The 16,725-nt window shown below is 32.9% G+C and overlaps 1 protein-coding gene across 2 annotated transcripts in view; it reads left to right on the top strand.

Annotated features, from left to right (window-relative positions):
• FSTL5 (follistatin like 5) overlaps positions 1-8,470 on the top strand; it is a 600,815-nt gene extending 592,345 nt beyond the window's left edge. For both annotated transcript variants that reach the window (XM_021717056.1, XM_021717055.1), the window contains one exon: positions 5,967-8,470. In XM_021717056.1, coding sequence (XP_021572731.1) covers positions 5,967-6,669 — 703 coding nt within the window. In that variant the 3' untranslated portion in view covers positions 6,670-8,470. The remainder of the gene's footprint in view (positions 1-5,966) is intronic.
• Positions 8,471-16,725: the final 8,255 nt, after the last annotated feature.

The following is a 16,725-nucleotide window of genomic DNA, read 5'->3' as shown; positions in this document are numbered from 1 at the left end:
CATAAACTAGTGAATGATGGCTCATGTCAAATTTATGGTTTGTGTTCATGAAAATACTGCATCAACTGTAACACAATGAAAGATGTCATTGCAACAGCATATTGTATGTGTAGGTTTACATATTAATTATCTGGAGGGGAGTTATGATTTTAGTATCGTATATGTTTAGCATTTCTTATCTTCCAATGAGAAAACCCTGATATTTGTAATCTGTTTAGAAAAACAAGACATCGTAATCCTGCCCACTCTTATTTATAAAGTACGAACCACCAGATTATATATCTTGGATGTAAGCTTTCACAAGTAGTTTCCCATGTGAATAATTCCTAGATCTGTTCAAATTATTTTGTTCTGAAATTTTATTTCAAAGAACATGGTTTTAATAATTGAGACATCAGAACAGCTGTTGAAATAATTTTGTTTTAGATGTAAATGGCAGCAATATTGGTATTTATAATAGGATACACTGTCTAGCTACCCCAATGTTCAAATACTCCCAGTCACCACTCACTACTTTTCATTTGCATAAATTGATATGCATTGAAGGACTTGTTAAAATCTGGAAAGGTGTAGATGATGGTGACGTTTGAGGAGGATTATGTAGGAATAGAGAGGAAGCATCTGGTCCCTTTCCAGATTCTTTTGTGGGGATTGAGCCTCAGTTGTTAAACATTAAAAGTCAGCAATAAGGAGAACAGTTTTGAAGAGAAGATCTGAGGATTCTGGAGACAGACAGTGCTTCCTCAAGCCCCAGGAGATAAAATAATTGTTATTCTATAAATCATACAGCATCCTTTCACTTTGAACCTTAAGGTAAGGATCATATGAGGACATTGTTCTAGGCACTAAACATGACAAATTTATGTTGGGAATTGATTACAATCATGAGATTTTCTCAGTAGCATCTTGGGTAATGAACTTAAAAACAGAAAAGGAGAAGAGTAACATGACAGATGCTGTGGGCTGACAGAGACCACAGTCATTCAGGTCCCTTTGAGTGAGGGGACATGGGGGAAACACTCTTTGCACACCTTGCTCAATTGCAAGAAATTCAGTCTGGCCTTGGAGCATGTGGAGACCTTCTAGTACTTACCCTTTATCAGGCTTCATGGTGTTTTGACTATGCATCTCTTTCTCTTTCTGCCAAATAACTTCCTTCGAAAAGCTCCTAAATTGCCATGGCAAAGAAACTGACTGCAACTATTCATGTCCTAAGATATCTAGGTCCTAAAGTTAGCCACAACATTTTCTGTGACTTTTAACAAAAATTATTGAATAAGTCAGGTATCTAATTCAAATCCCACCACCTGTTCAGAGACCAGGTCTCCCCAACACAACATGGACTACTGCTCCATGTCCTCAGCAAGTACTGAAGCAGCAACTCTGGAGAAGGTGAAGAAAGCTAAGAGAGCTACACTGTACTTATTTTTAACAATGTGAGAGATTTAGTCACTGGTAATATGTAAACTAGGTCCATGTCTTGTTGGTACCAATGAGAGTATAAAAGTGTTAAAACATGTAGTTGTATTGTCACTGTGATCTCTCTCATATACATGAATGAAAAAATATAGCCACCCTTAAGGTAACACTATATGTTTGTTTTTAACATTATGGGAATACTAGCTACACAGAAAAAGATGTGTTTTTTTGTTTTGTTTTGTTTTTTCCTCATCCATGAGCTTGAATAATGTTATCCCATGGAAAACATTTTATGTTGTTCACATGGAAAAACAATGCTACTTAGGGTATAAAAGACTGGCAATATCTATTTATTGAGAACCTGCAACATGCATGGTTCATGCATACGTTTACTTTCCTCCTCATAGCTTTTATTCTCTTCCTGCTGATTAGGAGATTGAAACTCATGGAAGTCAAGGGCATTATATAAGGTCACATTTACATAAGATGTATTATTTTGAAAAACTGGATCATGAAAGGTCAGTTGAGAATGAAAGCCCTTTCTCTGTCCAAAACAACAGGTCTTTGCATATGAATCATTTCAGGACCTTAGCTTAGTAGTAAAAGCAGTAATTAAAGTGTAACCTTTTTGTAATCTTTGCAATGAACTACGTTGATTAAACATCTGGAAAAACAAAATAATTTAGAAAGAAGACATTCACTATAATTCTCTTCACCAAAGCTGACAGATTCACACAATTCCATGCTGAGAGCCCACACTTTTCTAATGGCATTAATTTCTTAGAAAAATAAGTGATTTTGAGAGTAAGTTTCAATTCTCTCATTTCTCAGTCTGCAACTTCCCATATACATTCTGACAAATACTAGACAAACTGTGTTAAACCTAGTACTATGCAAGATTTTATTATACTAAGCAGGCATAAAAGTTGAGAGCCTCGTAAAAATTAATCAGAGACTAATTAACAGTGGGAGACTTCTGAGTATCAATCTGTACTGGGGGAAATTTTGAATTAGAGACACCACTTCTTAATCAATAAATCAGTGGTGAAAAATTGAAGGCATTCTCATGCATCTGCGCATATCGCTAGATCTCTAGTCCTCAAGGAGCTTCCAGTGTAGATGCCAAAATAGATGTGATTTTATCACTCCACACGGAGCTTCTGCATTTTTAACTGGACCATTTTTTAAACATTTGTAATTACCTTCAGAAGAGGCTGGATTGTATCACAGAAAACTTGAGTACATTCTGTAGTATCAGAGTTAAAATAGTTGAGGAGTAGAGAGAGCTTATCTCATTCCTCCTCATTAGTATACAAAAATCTAGCCCAAAGGGACTAGAAGACTGAAGGTTAAGAGGAAAGCTGAAATGCCAGACTTTATTGGTGTATTGCCTTTATTCAATAAATCTTTTATTGCTTTTTCTCTGAGCTTATGTGCAATTTATAACAAAAGATATTTTTATCATAATTCATAACTTCAAAAATAATACTAATACACCCATATACTTACATATCCTTAATCATTGTCCATCAGTAAAACATTATTTCTTTATAGTAAGTAAATTCATTATTTACTAAGATAAATCTGAATGTGGATAGTGATATATATGATTTTATGATTTTTTGATGCTGAGACACAAGTGATAGGATGCAGTTGGAAGTTTGAGGATTTAAAAAATTATTTAGTATTCAGATAGGGTTTAAAACCTATGTATGTTTCTGCATCAGGAATTAATATTTTAATGAAACTATTTACAAGTGATTATCAATCACATGAATGTTTCTTATACCATGATAATTGAGACTAAAAATTTGTCCTGAATAGGTATGGTTTGTCCTTCCTGTGCTTACTGGAAGGACACAAACACAAGTACTGAGGACACAGAAAACATAAAGAGCTAAGAAATAAATCAGAAATAGTGGACATTATTCAGAAATACACTAGAAATATAGTTTTCAAATGTATTACTTTTAGACATTTCATTTACCTACATGGGACAAGCAATAGTCACTAAATTAGGTAATAATTTAATAATTAGTTAATAATTTAATAATATTTAGGTAATGCCTGATTGCAGCATTCTACTGTACTATTACCTAATTTACTGACTATTGCTTGTTCCATGCAGGTAAATGAAATGATGAAGAGTAATACATATGAAAACTATCAAGCATTATTCACTAATAGCTTGTTTCATTTTTTAATCACTCAAAATTTCTAGACTTATTGGAGACAGTGAGAATCAAGATGATTTCCAGTGTATTCTCAGTGTCTTGTATTTAGTAGTTGTTTAATAAATATTTAGGAAAGCTTTTTAAAGAAGTAACTGTACATTGCAATTTTTCTTTCATTTAAAAAATTCTGTACTCTTTTCAGTGACAACAAATACTCTTATAACAAATGTTAAAGTTATAATATGATTTTCTAACTATATAGTAATATAAGAAAAATGGAAACAGTTATAATTTTAAGTCCATTTTAGTGAAGTTACTGTGCTCAGGCAGTCCCTACTTTCCACAATTACAACACAGGATTAATATTTTCAACATTTATTTCATTTTTTCTGATATTAAATATGGGTTTGTTTATAATTTTGAATTTCCCAAATGTTTATATTTGAAATTTTAAGAAGATTTTAGCTTGAATGCACCATATTTTGTATTATGTGTGGAAATTTTTTTTCATAAATAAGAATTTGTGATAATAAGCATACAGAAAATTAATTACACAGATGATTAAAAACTTGGTTATCAGCCGGGCTCGGTTGCTCAGCCTGTAATCCCGTGCCTTTGGGAGGCTGAGGTGAGTGGATTGCCTGAGCCTGCGGGTTCGAGACCCGCCTGGGCAGGCGAGACCTCATCTCTACAATAAATCAAAAAATCAGCTGGGCGTGGTAGCGCATGCCTGTAATTCCGGCTACTCGGAAGGCTGAAGCGGAAGGATCACTGGAGCCCAGCAGGTCGAGCCTGCGGTGGCCGAGAGTGGCCACTGCACTCCAGTCTGGGCGACAGAGTGAGACTCCGACTCAAAAAACAAACAAACAAAAAACCTTCGTTATCTTTACTGTTTTTCTTTGTGTTGTTTTGTTTTGCTATATCTTAAAACTCACCATAAGGTCATCTTAATTTTTTTTTATAAGCACATTCAATGGGAAAATATTTTTTCTGATTCTTATTTCCATGAATCTTTAGAACTATTAGAAAGTGATTTAATAAATATTATTAATGTAAACAAAAATAAAAGTCCTTCAGAATTTCATTGGTCAATATCTACTTTGGATATAATTTTTCTAACATTTTCTCTCTTGTGTCTCTTATTCAACTTATTTTTTGCTAGGATGGTGCTTGTGTTATGGGCATTTCTTTTCTTTTTTTTTTTTTTTTTGAGCTGGAGTCTCACTGTCGCCCAGACTGGAGTGCAGTGGCCGCCTCCGGCCACTACAGCCTCAACTTGCTGGACTCCAGTGATCCTTTCCACTCAACCTTCCGAGTAGCCAGAATTACAGGCATACGCTACCATGCCCAGCTGATTTTTTGATTTATTGTAGAGATGAGGTCTCGCTAAGTTATTCAGGCGGGTCTCGAACCCGCGGGCTCAGGCAATCCACTCACCTTAGCCTCCCAAAGCACAGGATTACAGGCTGAGCCACTGAGCCCAGCTGGTTATTTCAAAATATATTTATACTTACCACAGATACTTCTGATAATTTTCAGCCAATATCAAGAACAAATGTTTGGAAAAGCTCTGAACTAATTTAAGAATAAAACAAAACAAATTTTAATTGACTTTAATAGAAAAACAATAAATCTCCAAAGTTCTTCATCATTTAATACAGGATAATCAACTCAGTGAAAGCATATTATTAAAAACAGTAACAACACAGGCATGGCAAGAATGAAAAATTTAACTTGTATTTAAATTTTGTTTAACTTTAAAAATTATTTAAATTATAAAAGTGGAAAAACAAACTGATCCTAAAATGTAATAAATGAAACTCTAATCATTCTATACCAAAAAAAACAAAACACTTTTATCTACCACTTACATCTAATCCTTTGATGTAAATTAAAGCAAGAACAATGTGGAAAATTATCTAAATAGTGATGAGTATCAAATTTACTTAATGGTCCAAAGATAATAGGAGAAGTAAATAAATTGATGAAATAGGTATAGATTCGAGGATTTTACTCTTGCTGGCTTTGATAATAGTTAACCATGTTTGTTTAATATTAGAAGGTTTAAAGACCTATAATGTTTACTTCCCCCCCTCTTTTAAAAGCAAAATTTGTTGCTCCGATTACATTTGTTGCTTTTAATTATTTTGATTTCTCTAGAATGAGTTATAATTATTTGGATGTAATTATGACCTAGAGAAAGGAGGAGAGCAGCACAACCGAAGGATTAATTCTAACACGATTGTGACACAAATTGTTGCCTCGCCTGACAGTACTTGGGCTTGTGACAGATCTTTCCACCTGTTCATAACACATTTTCTTACAGTAAAAACTTTATCACTTCCTGTCTAACTTTAGTTTTCATCGTTTCAGGTTCGGATTTATTCTTCATAAAGATGAAGCTGCACTACAAAAAATTGATCTTGAAACCATGTCATACATCAAGACAATTAACTTGAAAGACTATAAGTGTGTTCCTCAGTCGTTGGCATATACACACTTGGGAGGTTACTACTTCATTGGCTGCAAACCTGACAGCACTGGAGCAATTCCCCCACAGATTGTGCTGGACAGTGTAACCGACTCAGTCATTGGGTTCAATAGTGATGTGACGGGCACTCCATATGTCTCTCCAGATGGCCACTACCTTGTCAGCATCAATGACGTGAAAGGTCTTGTTAGAGTTCAGTACATTACCATCAGAGGAGAAATACAGGAGGCTTTTGATATTCACACAAATCTGCACATATCTGATCTGGCATTTCAGCCGTCCTTTACTGAAGCCCACCAATACAACATCTATGGTAGTTCAAGCACACAAACTGATGTGCTCTTTGTGGAGCTCTCCTCTGGGAAGGTCAAGATGATAAAGAGCCTTAAGGAACCACTCAAGGCAGATGAATGGCCTTGGAATCGGAAGAACAGGCAAATCCAGGACAGTGGCTTGTTTGGTCAATACCTGATGACACCTTCCAAGGACTCTCTCTTTATACTAGACGGACGACTCAACAAGTTAAACTGTGAGATCACTGAAGTTGAGAAAGGAAATACAGTCATTTGGGTTGGAGATGCCTAGGATCACTATTCTATAATTATTGAATGAAGAGTTTTAAAGTACATTGAATTTATCCATTGTTTAAATTTACAGTTTAACTTTTCAACTTTATATCCTAGTCAAACATAATTTACCTGGTTGTCCCAAATAAAATAGGTTGTTTTTGGCCAAGACATATACAATTAATAATATTGATCAATTAAAAATATATAACAATATTTAATGAGAAATTATATCAGTCATAAGAATCAAATATACAATTATGTTTTAAAACAATAAAACAGGACTTTAAATTCTTAAAAAATAACAAAACTGCAGGGAATTTGAGATGACTAAAGCATCATTTCATTTTGAGGGTAATTGATTTATTGTTTTTTTCTGTCCTGTTAGTATGATTACACCAGAAATAAAAGGTGGTGTGGAACCTTAAAATTCTTAGTTTGAAATATTCTGTGCTGTCCACTGTTTATAATCTTTTGTGCCTTGAAGGGAATGCCACAGGAGGAAAAGAAGGCTAAAAGCTGCATACTGAATACCCTCATAACTATACATCTCTTGTCATTAAAAAATATTTAACATCTATTGCTCCAAATCTTTCCTTCAGTCATTTGTTTAACCCTCAATGAAATATCACTGGAAGGCATAGGTTGGCCTTAGGATGTATACAGGTGTCAAACACAATTTGACATTTACTGTATAATCTGTAGCATGCAATAGAAATTGATAGGAAGGGAAGAAAAATAATTACGCTGAAAATGTTTGCAATGTATCTACTAATTTTGCTTCAATCACTAGAGTGCATTATATTTTTAATGCAAGTTTGTCTGGGATGTCAACTACTTACAAATGTTCACTTTATTATTAGCAGAATAAATTATTTCTTTTGACATAGCCCAGTGTTGCATCAATAGGAACTTTTCGTCCTAAACAAGAAGCATTACTTTTGTCTGCTAAAGTAAACCACATATAGAGAAATTAACTTCTGAGAAAGAAAAATAAAAAACTGGCAAGAAAACTCATGTGATATAGTGGCCTAGGATAATTAGGGAATAAAAGAATAACCTTACAGTGGTGAGTAAAAAATGCGCTTCTCCATTGTTTTTGCTATTTAAATATAACCTTTCAAAAACTTTATTCATAGTAATTTTCCTTAATGACTTCTCTATTCAACTCCTACATAATCCTAAAACCACCTTCTCGCTACAGGCTATAGTTTGAAACCTAACTAATCCTCTTACTTGAGACAGTGCAGAGATGTAAAAATTACTTTTCTCTTAAGAGGAAAAGAGAAAGACAGTAGAAATAGATTGAAATAAGCAAATAACTATACAGGCTTAAAGTAATAGCTTACATATTCTGGGAATCTTTTTACTTTTTGTTTTTATTGTTGCTAAAAGAATGCTAATGGGCTGTTGAAATGACCTCCATTTACTGAAGGCAATCCAATAAGGTCTTTTTTAAATACAAAGTTTACTCAAGTTTAAACTGTGTAAAACTGCTTAGAAACTGAAAATTTTATAGTGTGTAATATCTTATGTGTATATAGCATCCTGATCTGTGTGATACAGTAGATTTCTTCTTAGCTTAAGGAAACATTATACAAGGTAGATTTAATAAACTACAGCTTATGTTTCTACTTAATGAACCTGCTTTACTTTTTAGCAATTTTATCCCTTGTGAACATGAACCATATAAAGTATCTGTGACTTAATGATTTAATGTAAGTCTGTCCCATACATCCTTCTTGGATCGTTTACACCATGTGTATGCTCTGTCTGTAGACACTGCTTGATAAATGGAGAATAAACCTCTTACATTTTAACCCTTGAGAGTTCAGTGAATGATTTAATGTGCATATCATTTTTTAACATTTCTCCCAAGGCTTCAGATATAGTCTGGTGCCCTGCATCATGTTGAAAGTGATGAAATGGATTGAAGGTAGACAAGATGGAAAGTAAGATCAATTAAGAAAAGAAAAACAATATTAGTTTATCTTTTTTTTTTACAAGATTGAATTGCTATATCCCTAATTATGCAATGTTTACAGCATGGTATATATCCTTTTTTTTTTTTGAGTTGGAGTCTCAGGCTGGAGGGCAGTGGCACACTCACGGCTACCTCAGTATCGACCTACTGGGCTCCAGTGATCCTTCTGCCTCAGGCTTTCAAGTAGCAGGAACTATAGGCATGTGTTATCACGCCCGGCTAATTTTTGACTATTTTGGTAGAGACGTGGTCTCACCAAGTTGCCTGGGCTAGTCTCAAACCTGTGGGCTCAGGCAATCCACTCGCCCCGGCCTTCCAAAGCGCTAGGATTATAGGCTGAGTCACCGAGTCCGGCTGGTATATATCTTTTGTATGTCTATTTTTTAGAATGTGTTTTTGTGTGTTAAAGGAATTAATATGAGAATGGAATATCAAAAGGTTACTCAAAAGGACATGTTACATTGTTGACCACTTTTTAAAAACATTTTAATTGTTAAAATACTGACATTTGTAAACTTTAAAAAGCAAATACATTATTTATGTTACAATTAATTCTGAAGTAGATAACTTTTCAAAGATACGATAAAAGATAGAATAAGGTAGCACACAGCACATCGGCATGATGCTATGTACACCCTAATTCAAGTGTGTTGCAAGATAATCATCTCAGCAATCATGTAAAAAGTGAAAGTGAAGAAAAACTAGGATAAAATGAGCAAACTACTTAAAATTATTACAATAACCAAGATTAGGTTGTCAATAGGCAAAAGAAAACAGAATAGCAATGAAGAACTTGGGTGGGTAAGCAAGAATGAAGCAGGATGTGGGAGGGCACTGTGCAAAACCCGCCGGAAGAAGTAAATGACTCATTTTCAATAGTTCACTCATATAGACAAGACTAGAAAGTAGCTTATTATCAGTTTTTGAGGGAAAGAGGTGAAGATTGAAGCTAGTTTTAAAAATTTGGACATAATCCAGACAGTAGAGACCTGACAATTTTTAAAAAGAGAAATGGAAGTGAAAACATTTTTTAAATTTATTGTTTTTTTAATGGCTTAGTTTAAATGAAGAAAAAGGAAAAACTTGTAATTGCACATCCTGAAAAGCCCTGAAATGGCAGCTGCATAAATATAAATCATAAAAGAGACAAATGTGGTAGGATTCAAAGATGACACTGCTGATAGAAATAAGGAAACCAGGAAGGAGAACAAGATTTAGGTGAGAGAATAAGGGTCTAGATAAAAGACCAACTAAATGGACATACAGAGAAATGAATATACTTCTGGAGAAGTGTCATCATGCACAGCAAATAATTCCACTCTAAAAAGTTTTTTAAAGTTTTATTTTACAAAATAAATTAATTCAATTGATTTTTATTCATTAATTAAGGTTTAACATGACAAAATAATATATTTAATCATATCGTTAATATATAAATTTTTAAAGTGAGGAAAAATTTAGTGCCAAAATTTTAAAAAATTAAAGTGAAAAAATTCAAAGAAACCAATAAAATAAGATGCAAATGTGCAACCCAATGTTACAATCTTAAAAAATCAAAAGGGGCCACTACTAATATAACCTATTCGTATGTCTATCATTTAGCATGTTTCTTTAACAATGGACAAAGGAAACAAAATAATAGACTCCCCAAAAGTCTATTTTTACTTTCTTCCAACTACCCTCTAATATAATTTACCTTACCTTTCCTTAGAAACTTCAGTGGCAGAAATATGTTCTTAAAGTCATGCTGTAGAAGTTTTCACCTGCTGTCTTAAACTATGGTAATTTTGCCTAACTTTCTGAAGACTAAGTCTTAAGTGTCTGAGAATAGTTTGTTGTTTGTTTGAATTTAGTAAATTACATAGTTCTGTTAGTAAATGAAAAGCACTTAGTTTTTCAGTAATATTCAGCAGCAAAATAAACCTGTCTCTGTGGTATTTAATGGGTACTGCACAGCTATTTTACTGTAATTTACAGCTACAGTTAGTGAAGTAGTTTGAACAGTTTTTCTTTTATAGTTCATAATAATAAAATTCTCAGTATTTTGGGGCTTATATTCAAGTTCATAATCAAATTTTGATCTAGCATAATTTGACTGAAATTGAGAAAAATCACACCAAACTACCAAAGATTATGATCTGATGTTGATAAATGAATGAAAGACGGTCTTCAATACACATTTCCCCACTTTAAAAAAGAATAATCAAAATCACCTTGATGGCAAAATACTATATTGTTGTTTCAATTGGAAAAATGTCCATATTGTTCAAGGGTATAGATTATTTTGCATTTCCATAAAAAGTACAAAATTACTTTACACCTGGATTCATAAGTTTGTTCAAAATTACCAGGTTCAAGCAAAATATCTCATGATAATCAGGGCAAATAGGTGAAAACATACAGCTCTTAGAAAGTGGTTAAACATTGAATTACTCTACTATGACTCTGCTCATCCACCTACTTTTAAGCCAATTTTGCTCTTAATCCAGTTTCTGACCTTTGTTCAGAACTATTAGCAAAGAAGAGCAAAAAATCAACATTTGATCTTGTGAGTAAAGTATAATTAATCATTTTCTCTAAGTCAAGAAACATTTTGAAACTTTGTCTTCTAGGGTAATCATTGTTATAAGTTCATCAAAAGTGAACATATCAATTAAATTAAGATGCTAACAAACAGCATGTTAATTTTATATCATTTAAAAAAACTAATTGCTGATGGAAAACCACATCATTTTATTTTGTCTATTTTTGTGCAAATCTGCAATATGACATGCAGTTTTCCATTTTACAATAATTAAACATCTTGAAGGGTTCTCATCTGTGTATATGTGTTTTAATTTGGGCACATTAAAAATGGAAATATCTCTATGATAATTGGAAAATGAAGTTTTAATATTCAAACATATTCCATTAGAATTTTTGGAATGCTTGTTAAATCTAGAGCCATAATATTGATTTAATTAAAGTATATTACAATATAAGACCCTCCTGTAAGTTTATACAGTGATTATGGATCACAGAATCTCACATCTCCTCTAATGTTCAAATATACAAAAATAAACTACAGAGATGAAAGAAGAAATTTAAAACAAACACAATAGTAGTGGGTCTTAACTCTGAAGACTCTGTTAGATCGAGTAATCAGGATGTGTAATTATATACAGTCTCTGAATAATGTAATAATGTACTAATGTCTTTATTAAAAACACTCCCCTGATGTTTTTTAAAAATGTTGAATGCATATTTAAAATAAGTTACAAACACAAATTCAATAAAGAAAAATAGTATAGAAAATATTCTGAATTCATTGTAATAAACTGAGAAAAAAATTCAATCACTTACCAAGTAACATGTATGTAAACAAATTCTTCAAGGAGATGTGCAAATAAATAAGCATATACATTTAAACAAATATTTACAAATAGTACTTTAAAGATGAAATCAAATTGACATCTGTACCATCTGCGGATTCTCCACATAAAATTGAAAACTAAAACTACTGAAAAAAATCTTAGAAAGTAAAAACTGAAAATCATATGCCTCTACTTTTAGTAAAGTGAAAAAGCTGGAATATCTATAAAATCATGTAACTTAAGCCTATAAGACAGGTGTGGCTTAAAAATCACCAAGTAATCTAATTTCCGAGAGGAACAAGGAACTATTTCACCCTTGGCATAGCACAGGAGAAAGAAGTGGCCTACATAAAAGCATGTGGGAAGAAATCAGCTAACATTTTAACAAATTCTTCAAGGAGATGTGTAAACTAGTTGGTTAGTTTGGAAAGGCTTGGGGCTTCATCATGTACTTAGAAAAAGATTAGAGGCAAAGCAAAGTTTCTTAGTAGTCTCTCTCTCTCTCTCAGATCTGTCATCCATAGTTTTATTTGTAGTCTGTCTCCTGTTTCTCTCTCTTTCTCTCTTTCAATTTCACTCCGCTGCCCAAACTGGCAGTGGTATGATCACAGCTCACTTGTCTTGAACTCCTGGGCTCGAGAGATCCTCCTGGGTGGTCTCACTATGTTTCACAGGCTGGTATTGAACATCTGACCTCCAGCAATCTTCTCAACTCAGCCTCCCAAAGCACTGAGATTATAGGCATGGGCCACCATGCCCAGACAGATTTCATTCACGTTAAATATATTACTGCTATAGTTGGATTCACATCTTCCATACTATTTTTTAATAGGTCCCATGTGTTTTCTGATTCTCTATCATTTACTGCATTCATTTGAATTAAGTGAATATTTTCTAGGATAACACTTAAATTACTTTAACGATGCTTTAAGTTTAAAAAAAATTGTTTTTGTAGTTGTTCTAGGGCTTAACATATAAATTGTAACTTATTATAATAGATTTGAGATTTATTGCTAGCTTAATTCTAAAGAGATACTGAAATTTCACTCCTATATAACTCTTACTGGCTTTTTCTCATATATATATATAAACATACATATATATGTATATATATGACAAAAATAGCACAAATGAGAAAAAACCAGTAATATATGTGTGTGTGTGTGTGTATATGAATATATATATATTCCAAAAATGTATGACAATAATTATGACTTTATGTAATTTTATGCCTTCTAAAAAGCAGAAAAAATTAGAATAGGCATATATTGTTTTTTATACAAAAATGTTCTTATACCATATCTAGTTTTCTCTCTTTATGTATTTATTTATTTTTCATTTTTAGACTAAAGGGCTACAAGTGCATGGTTAGTTCCATGGTCATATTGTAAACAGGTGGAGACGGGACTTTATCCTTGTTTCCCAAATAGTGAAGATTGTAACTTATAAGTAATTTCTGAATCCTAACTCTCTTATTGGTGTCCCCAATGTCTATTATTTCTATATTTATGTCCATTTAGTTCTGACATATAAGTGAGAACATTGGATAGTTGGTTTTCTGTTTCTGAATTTGTTCATTTAGGTTGATGTCCTTCAGTTCCTTCCTTGTTACTGTAAAGGACATGGTTTTATTTTTTGTTGTTGTGTAGTATTCCATGATGTATATATACAACTTTTGTTTTATCCAATAAATTGTTGCTGGACACTAAAGTTGGTTTCATTACTTTGCTGTTGTGAATAATGCAATGATGAACATACGACTGCAAGTGTCTTTTTTATACAATTTTTTTCCTCTTTAGATTGATACCTGGTAGTGGGATTACTGGGTTGAATGATAGTTCTATTTGCAAATATTTTAGATATCACCATACTGTTTTTATAGAACTTGAGTTAGTTTACATTCCCACCATCAGTGTATGAGTGCTGCCTTTTCCCTTTTTGCTGCATCTGGGCAATAGCTGTTGTTCTTTGACTTTTTCATAAAAGCAATTCTTATTGGTGAAAGATGGTATCTCATTTTGGTTTCAGTTTTCAGTTCTCTGATGATTAATAATGTTGAGCATTTTTTCATGCTTGTTTGCTGCTTGTGTATGTCTTCATTTGAGAAGTGTCTGTTCATGTTCTTTGTCCACTTTTTGATGGAGTTGTTTGTTTTTCATGTTGAATTATGAGTTCCTTACAGATTCTGGATATTATTCCTTTTTCTGAGACATAATTTGAAAATATTTTCCCCCATTCTGTAGATTTTCTGTTCACTCTGCTGATTATTTATTTTGCTGTGCAGATGCTTTTTAGTTTAAGTAACTTCCGCTGGTCTATTTTGGTTTAGTTGCATTTGCTTGTGGGTTCTTCATCATAAAATATTTGCCTAGATCAATGTCTAGAAGGTTTCTTAGGTTTTCTTCAAGTATTTTGATAACTTCAGGTCTTGCATCTAAGTATTTAATACATCTAAAGTTAATTGCTGTATATGGGAGATGTAGGAATCTTCATTCTTCTGCAAATGGATAGCCAATTTCCCCCAACACCATTTAGTGAATAGTATCCGTTCCTCATTGTTTATTTTTGTCAGCTGGATTGTAGGTATGTGGCTATATTTTAAAGTCTTCTATTCTGTTCCATTGATTAATGTGTCTATTTTTGTATCGGTGCCATGCTTTTAGTTACTATAGTTTTGGAGTATAATTGGAGATCAGACATTATGATGTCTCTACATTTGTTCTTTTTCCTTAGGGTTACTTTGACAATACAGACATTTTTGGGTTTCATATAAAACTTAGGGTTGTTTTTTTCTAGTTTTGTGAAAAATGGTGTTGGCATTTTGATAAGGATTGCTTTGAATCTGTAGATTGCTTTGGATACTATGCTTATTTTAATAATACTGACTCTTCTGATCCAAGCATGGGATATTCTCCCATTAGTGTGTGTCATTTACAATTTCTTTCAACAGTGTTTTGTAGTTCTCTTTGTAGAGATCCTTTACCTCCTTGGTCAAATGTCTTCCTAAGCATTTTATTTTATTTTATTTCATTTTGGTAGCTATTGTAAATGGGATTGTGCTCTTGATTTAGTTCTTCGTGTGTTACTGGTGTATGAAAATGCTGCTGGTTTTTGCATGCTGATTTTGTATCCTAAAATTTTACTGAAGTTGTTTATCAGAGCTAAGAGTCTCTTGGAGGAGTTTTTAGTGTTTTCTAGGTATGAAATCATGTCATCAGCAAATAGGAACTTCCTACCTGTCAATTTGGATGCCTTTTATTTTATTTTATTTTATTTTCATGCCATACTCTGGTTAGGTCTCTCATTACTATGGTTCAGTTCTCTTTTTAGGTTCCTGTGTATATAAGGCTACCATTTCCTCGTTCTAATACCGGATTACTCTTGTTTACCTCCATTGTGTTTTTATTGTAAATTATACTGCATATCGATATATTTGATAGGTTCAACAATAAAATATGCACACATTTTTAACAAATTATTTTTACATTCGTTAAAAGGAAGAAAATAAAATATATAGGAATTGCAATGTCTTTTTAAATTGTGTAATTATTATTTTTGGTGCTGTGTATGGGTGTATGTAAGTATGTGTTCAAATGATTGTGGTCACTTGAGTTCAGCCTGAAGAAATTTGTTTAGTGTTTTTGTAAGGTGGATCTGCTATTAAGAAATTGTCTCAGTTTTTGTTTACCTTGTAGCATCTTCATTTCATCTTCCTTTCTGGAAGGTTAATTTGTCAGATCCTTAGTTGATTTTTTTCTTTTAGCAATATGAAGATGTCATTAGATTACCCTTTAGCTTTCATTGTTTTTGATGATAATATGTTATAATTCTGGAATTGCCATAAATATGACATGTTGTTATTCTCTTACTGCTTTCAAGATTGTGTGTTTGCCTTTGTCATTCAACATTTTTGCTATGATATGTCTGGGTTTTTATCTCTTCTTGTTTATACAACTTGGGGATCACTGAGTGTTTCCAGTGTTTAGAATATTGTTTTTTATCAAGTTTGAAAAGTAATCAGTCATTATCATTTTTAATAATGTTTCTGTTTCATTCTCTATCACTTCCCCCCTCATGTATTTAAACAATGATTAGTAGGATCCCACACTTCTCTAAAGCTTAGGACTTTAAAAATTTTTTCTGTCTATCCTTCGGATAACAGATTTTTTATCCATCTGTCTTCAAGTTCACTGATTCAGCATTCTGCCAGTTTAAATCTACTGTTAAACTGTTTTAGTGGAATTTTATTTTCTTTATTGTGATTTTCAAATCCAGAATTTAGATTTGTTTCTTTATTTTTAAAACTTTTTTAGATTCAGGAGGTATACATGCATATTTATTACATGGACATATTTTGTAGTGGTAGGGATCATTTCTCAGGTGGATGTTCTCCTGACAGTGAACATTGTGCCCCATAGTTAGCTTCCATACCCTCTACCCCTTCTCCCCTTATTGGTTTTCTCCAGGGTCTAATATTTCCATCTTTGTGACCATTTAGCTCCCACATATGAGTAAGAACATGTGGTGTTCAGTTTTCTGTACTAAGTCAGTTTACTTAAAATGATGATCTCCGACTCCATCTATGTTGCTGCAAAGAGCATGAGCTCATTCTTTTTTATATATGCCTATGTAGTATTCTATCATGTATATATACCATATTTTCAATATCCACTAATTGGCTGATGGGCATTTAGGATGATTCCACATCTTTGAAATTGTAAATTGTGCTGAAATGAAC

Source organism: Carlito syrichta, unplaced genomic scaffold, assembly GCF_000164805.1.
Source record: "Carlito syrichta isolate Samal-C Ts95f unplaced genomic scaffold, Tarsius_syrichta-2.0.1 Scaffold309202, whole genome shotgun sequence".
Classification (NCBI taxonomy): Eukaryota; Metazoa; Chordata; class Mammalia; order Primates; family Tarsiidae; genus Carlito; species Carlito syrichta.
This window is presented reverse-complemented; position numbering and strand designations above follow the sequence as displayed.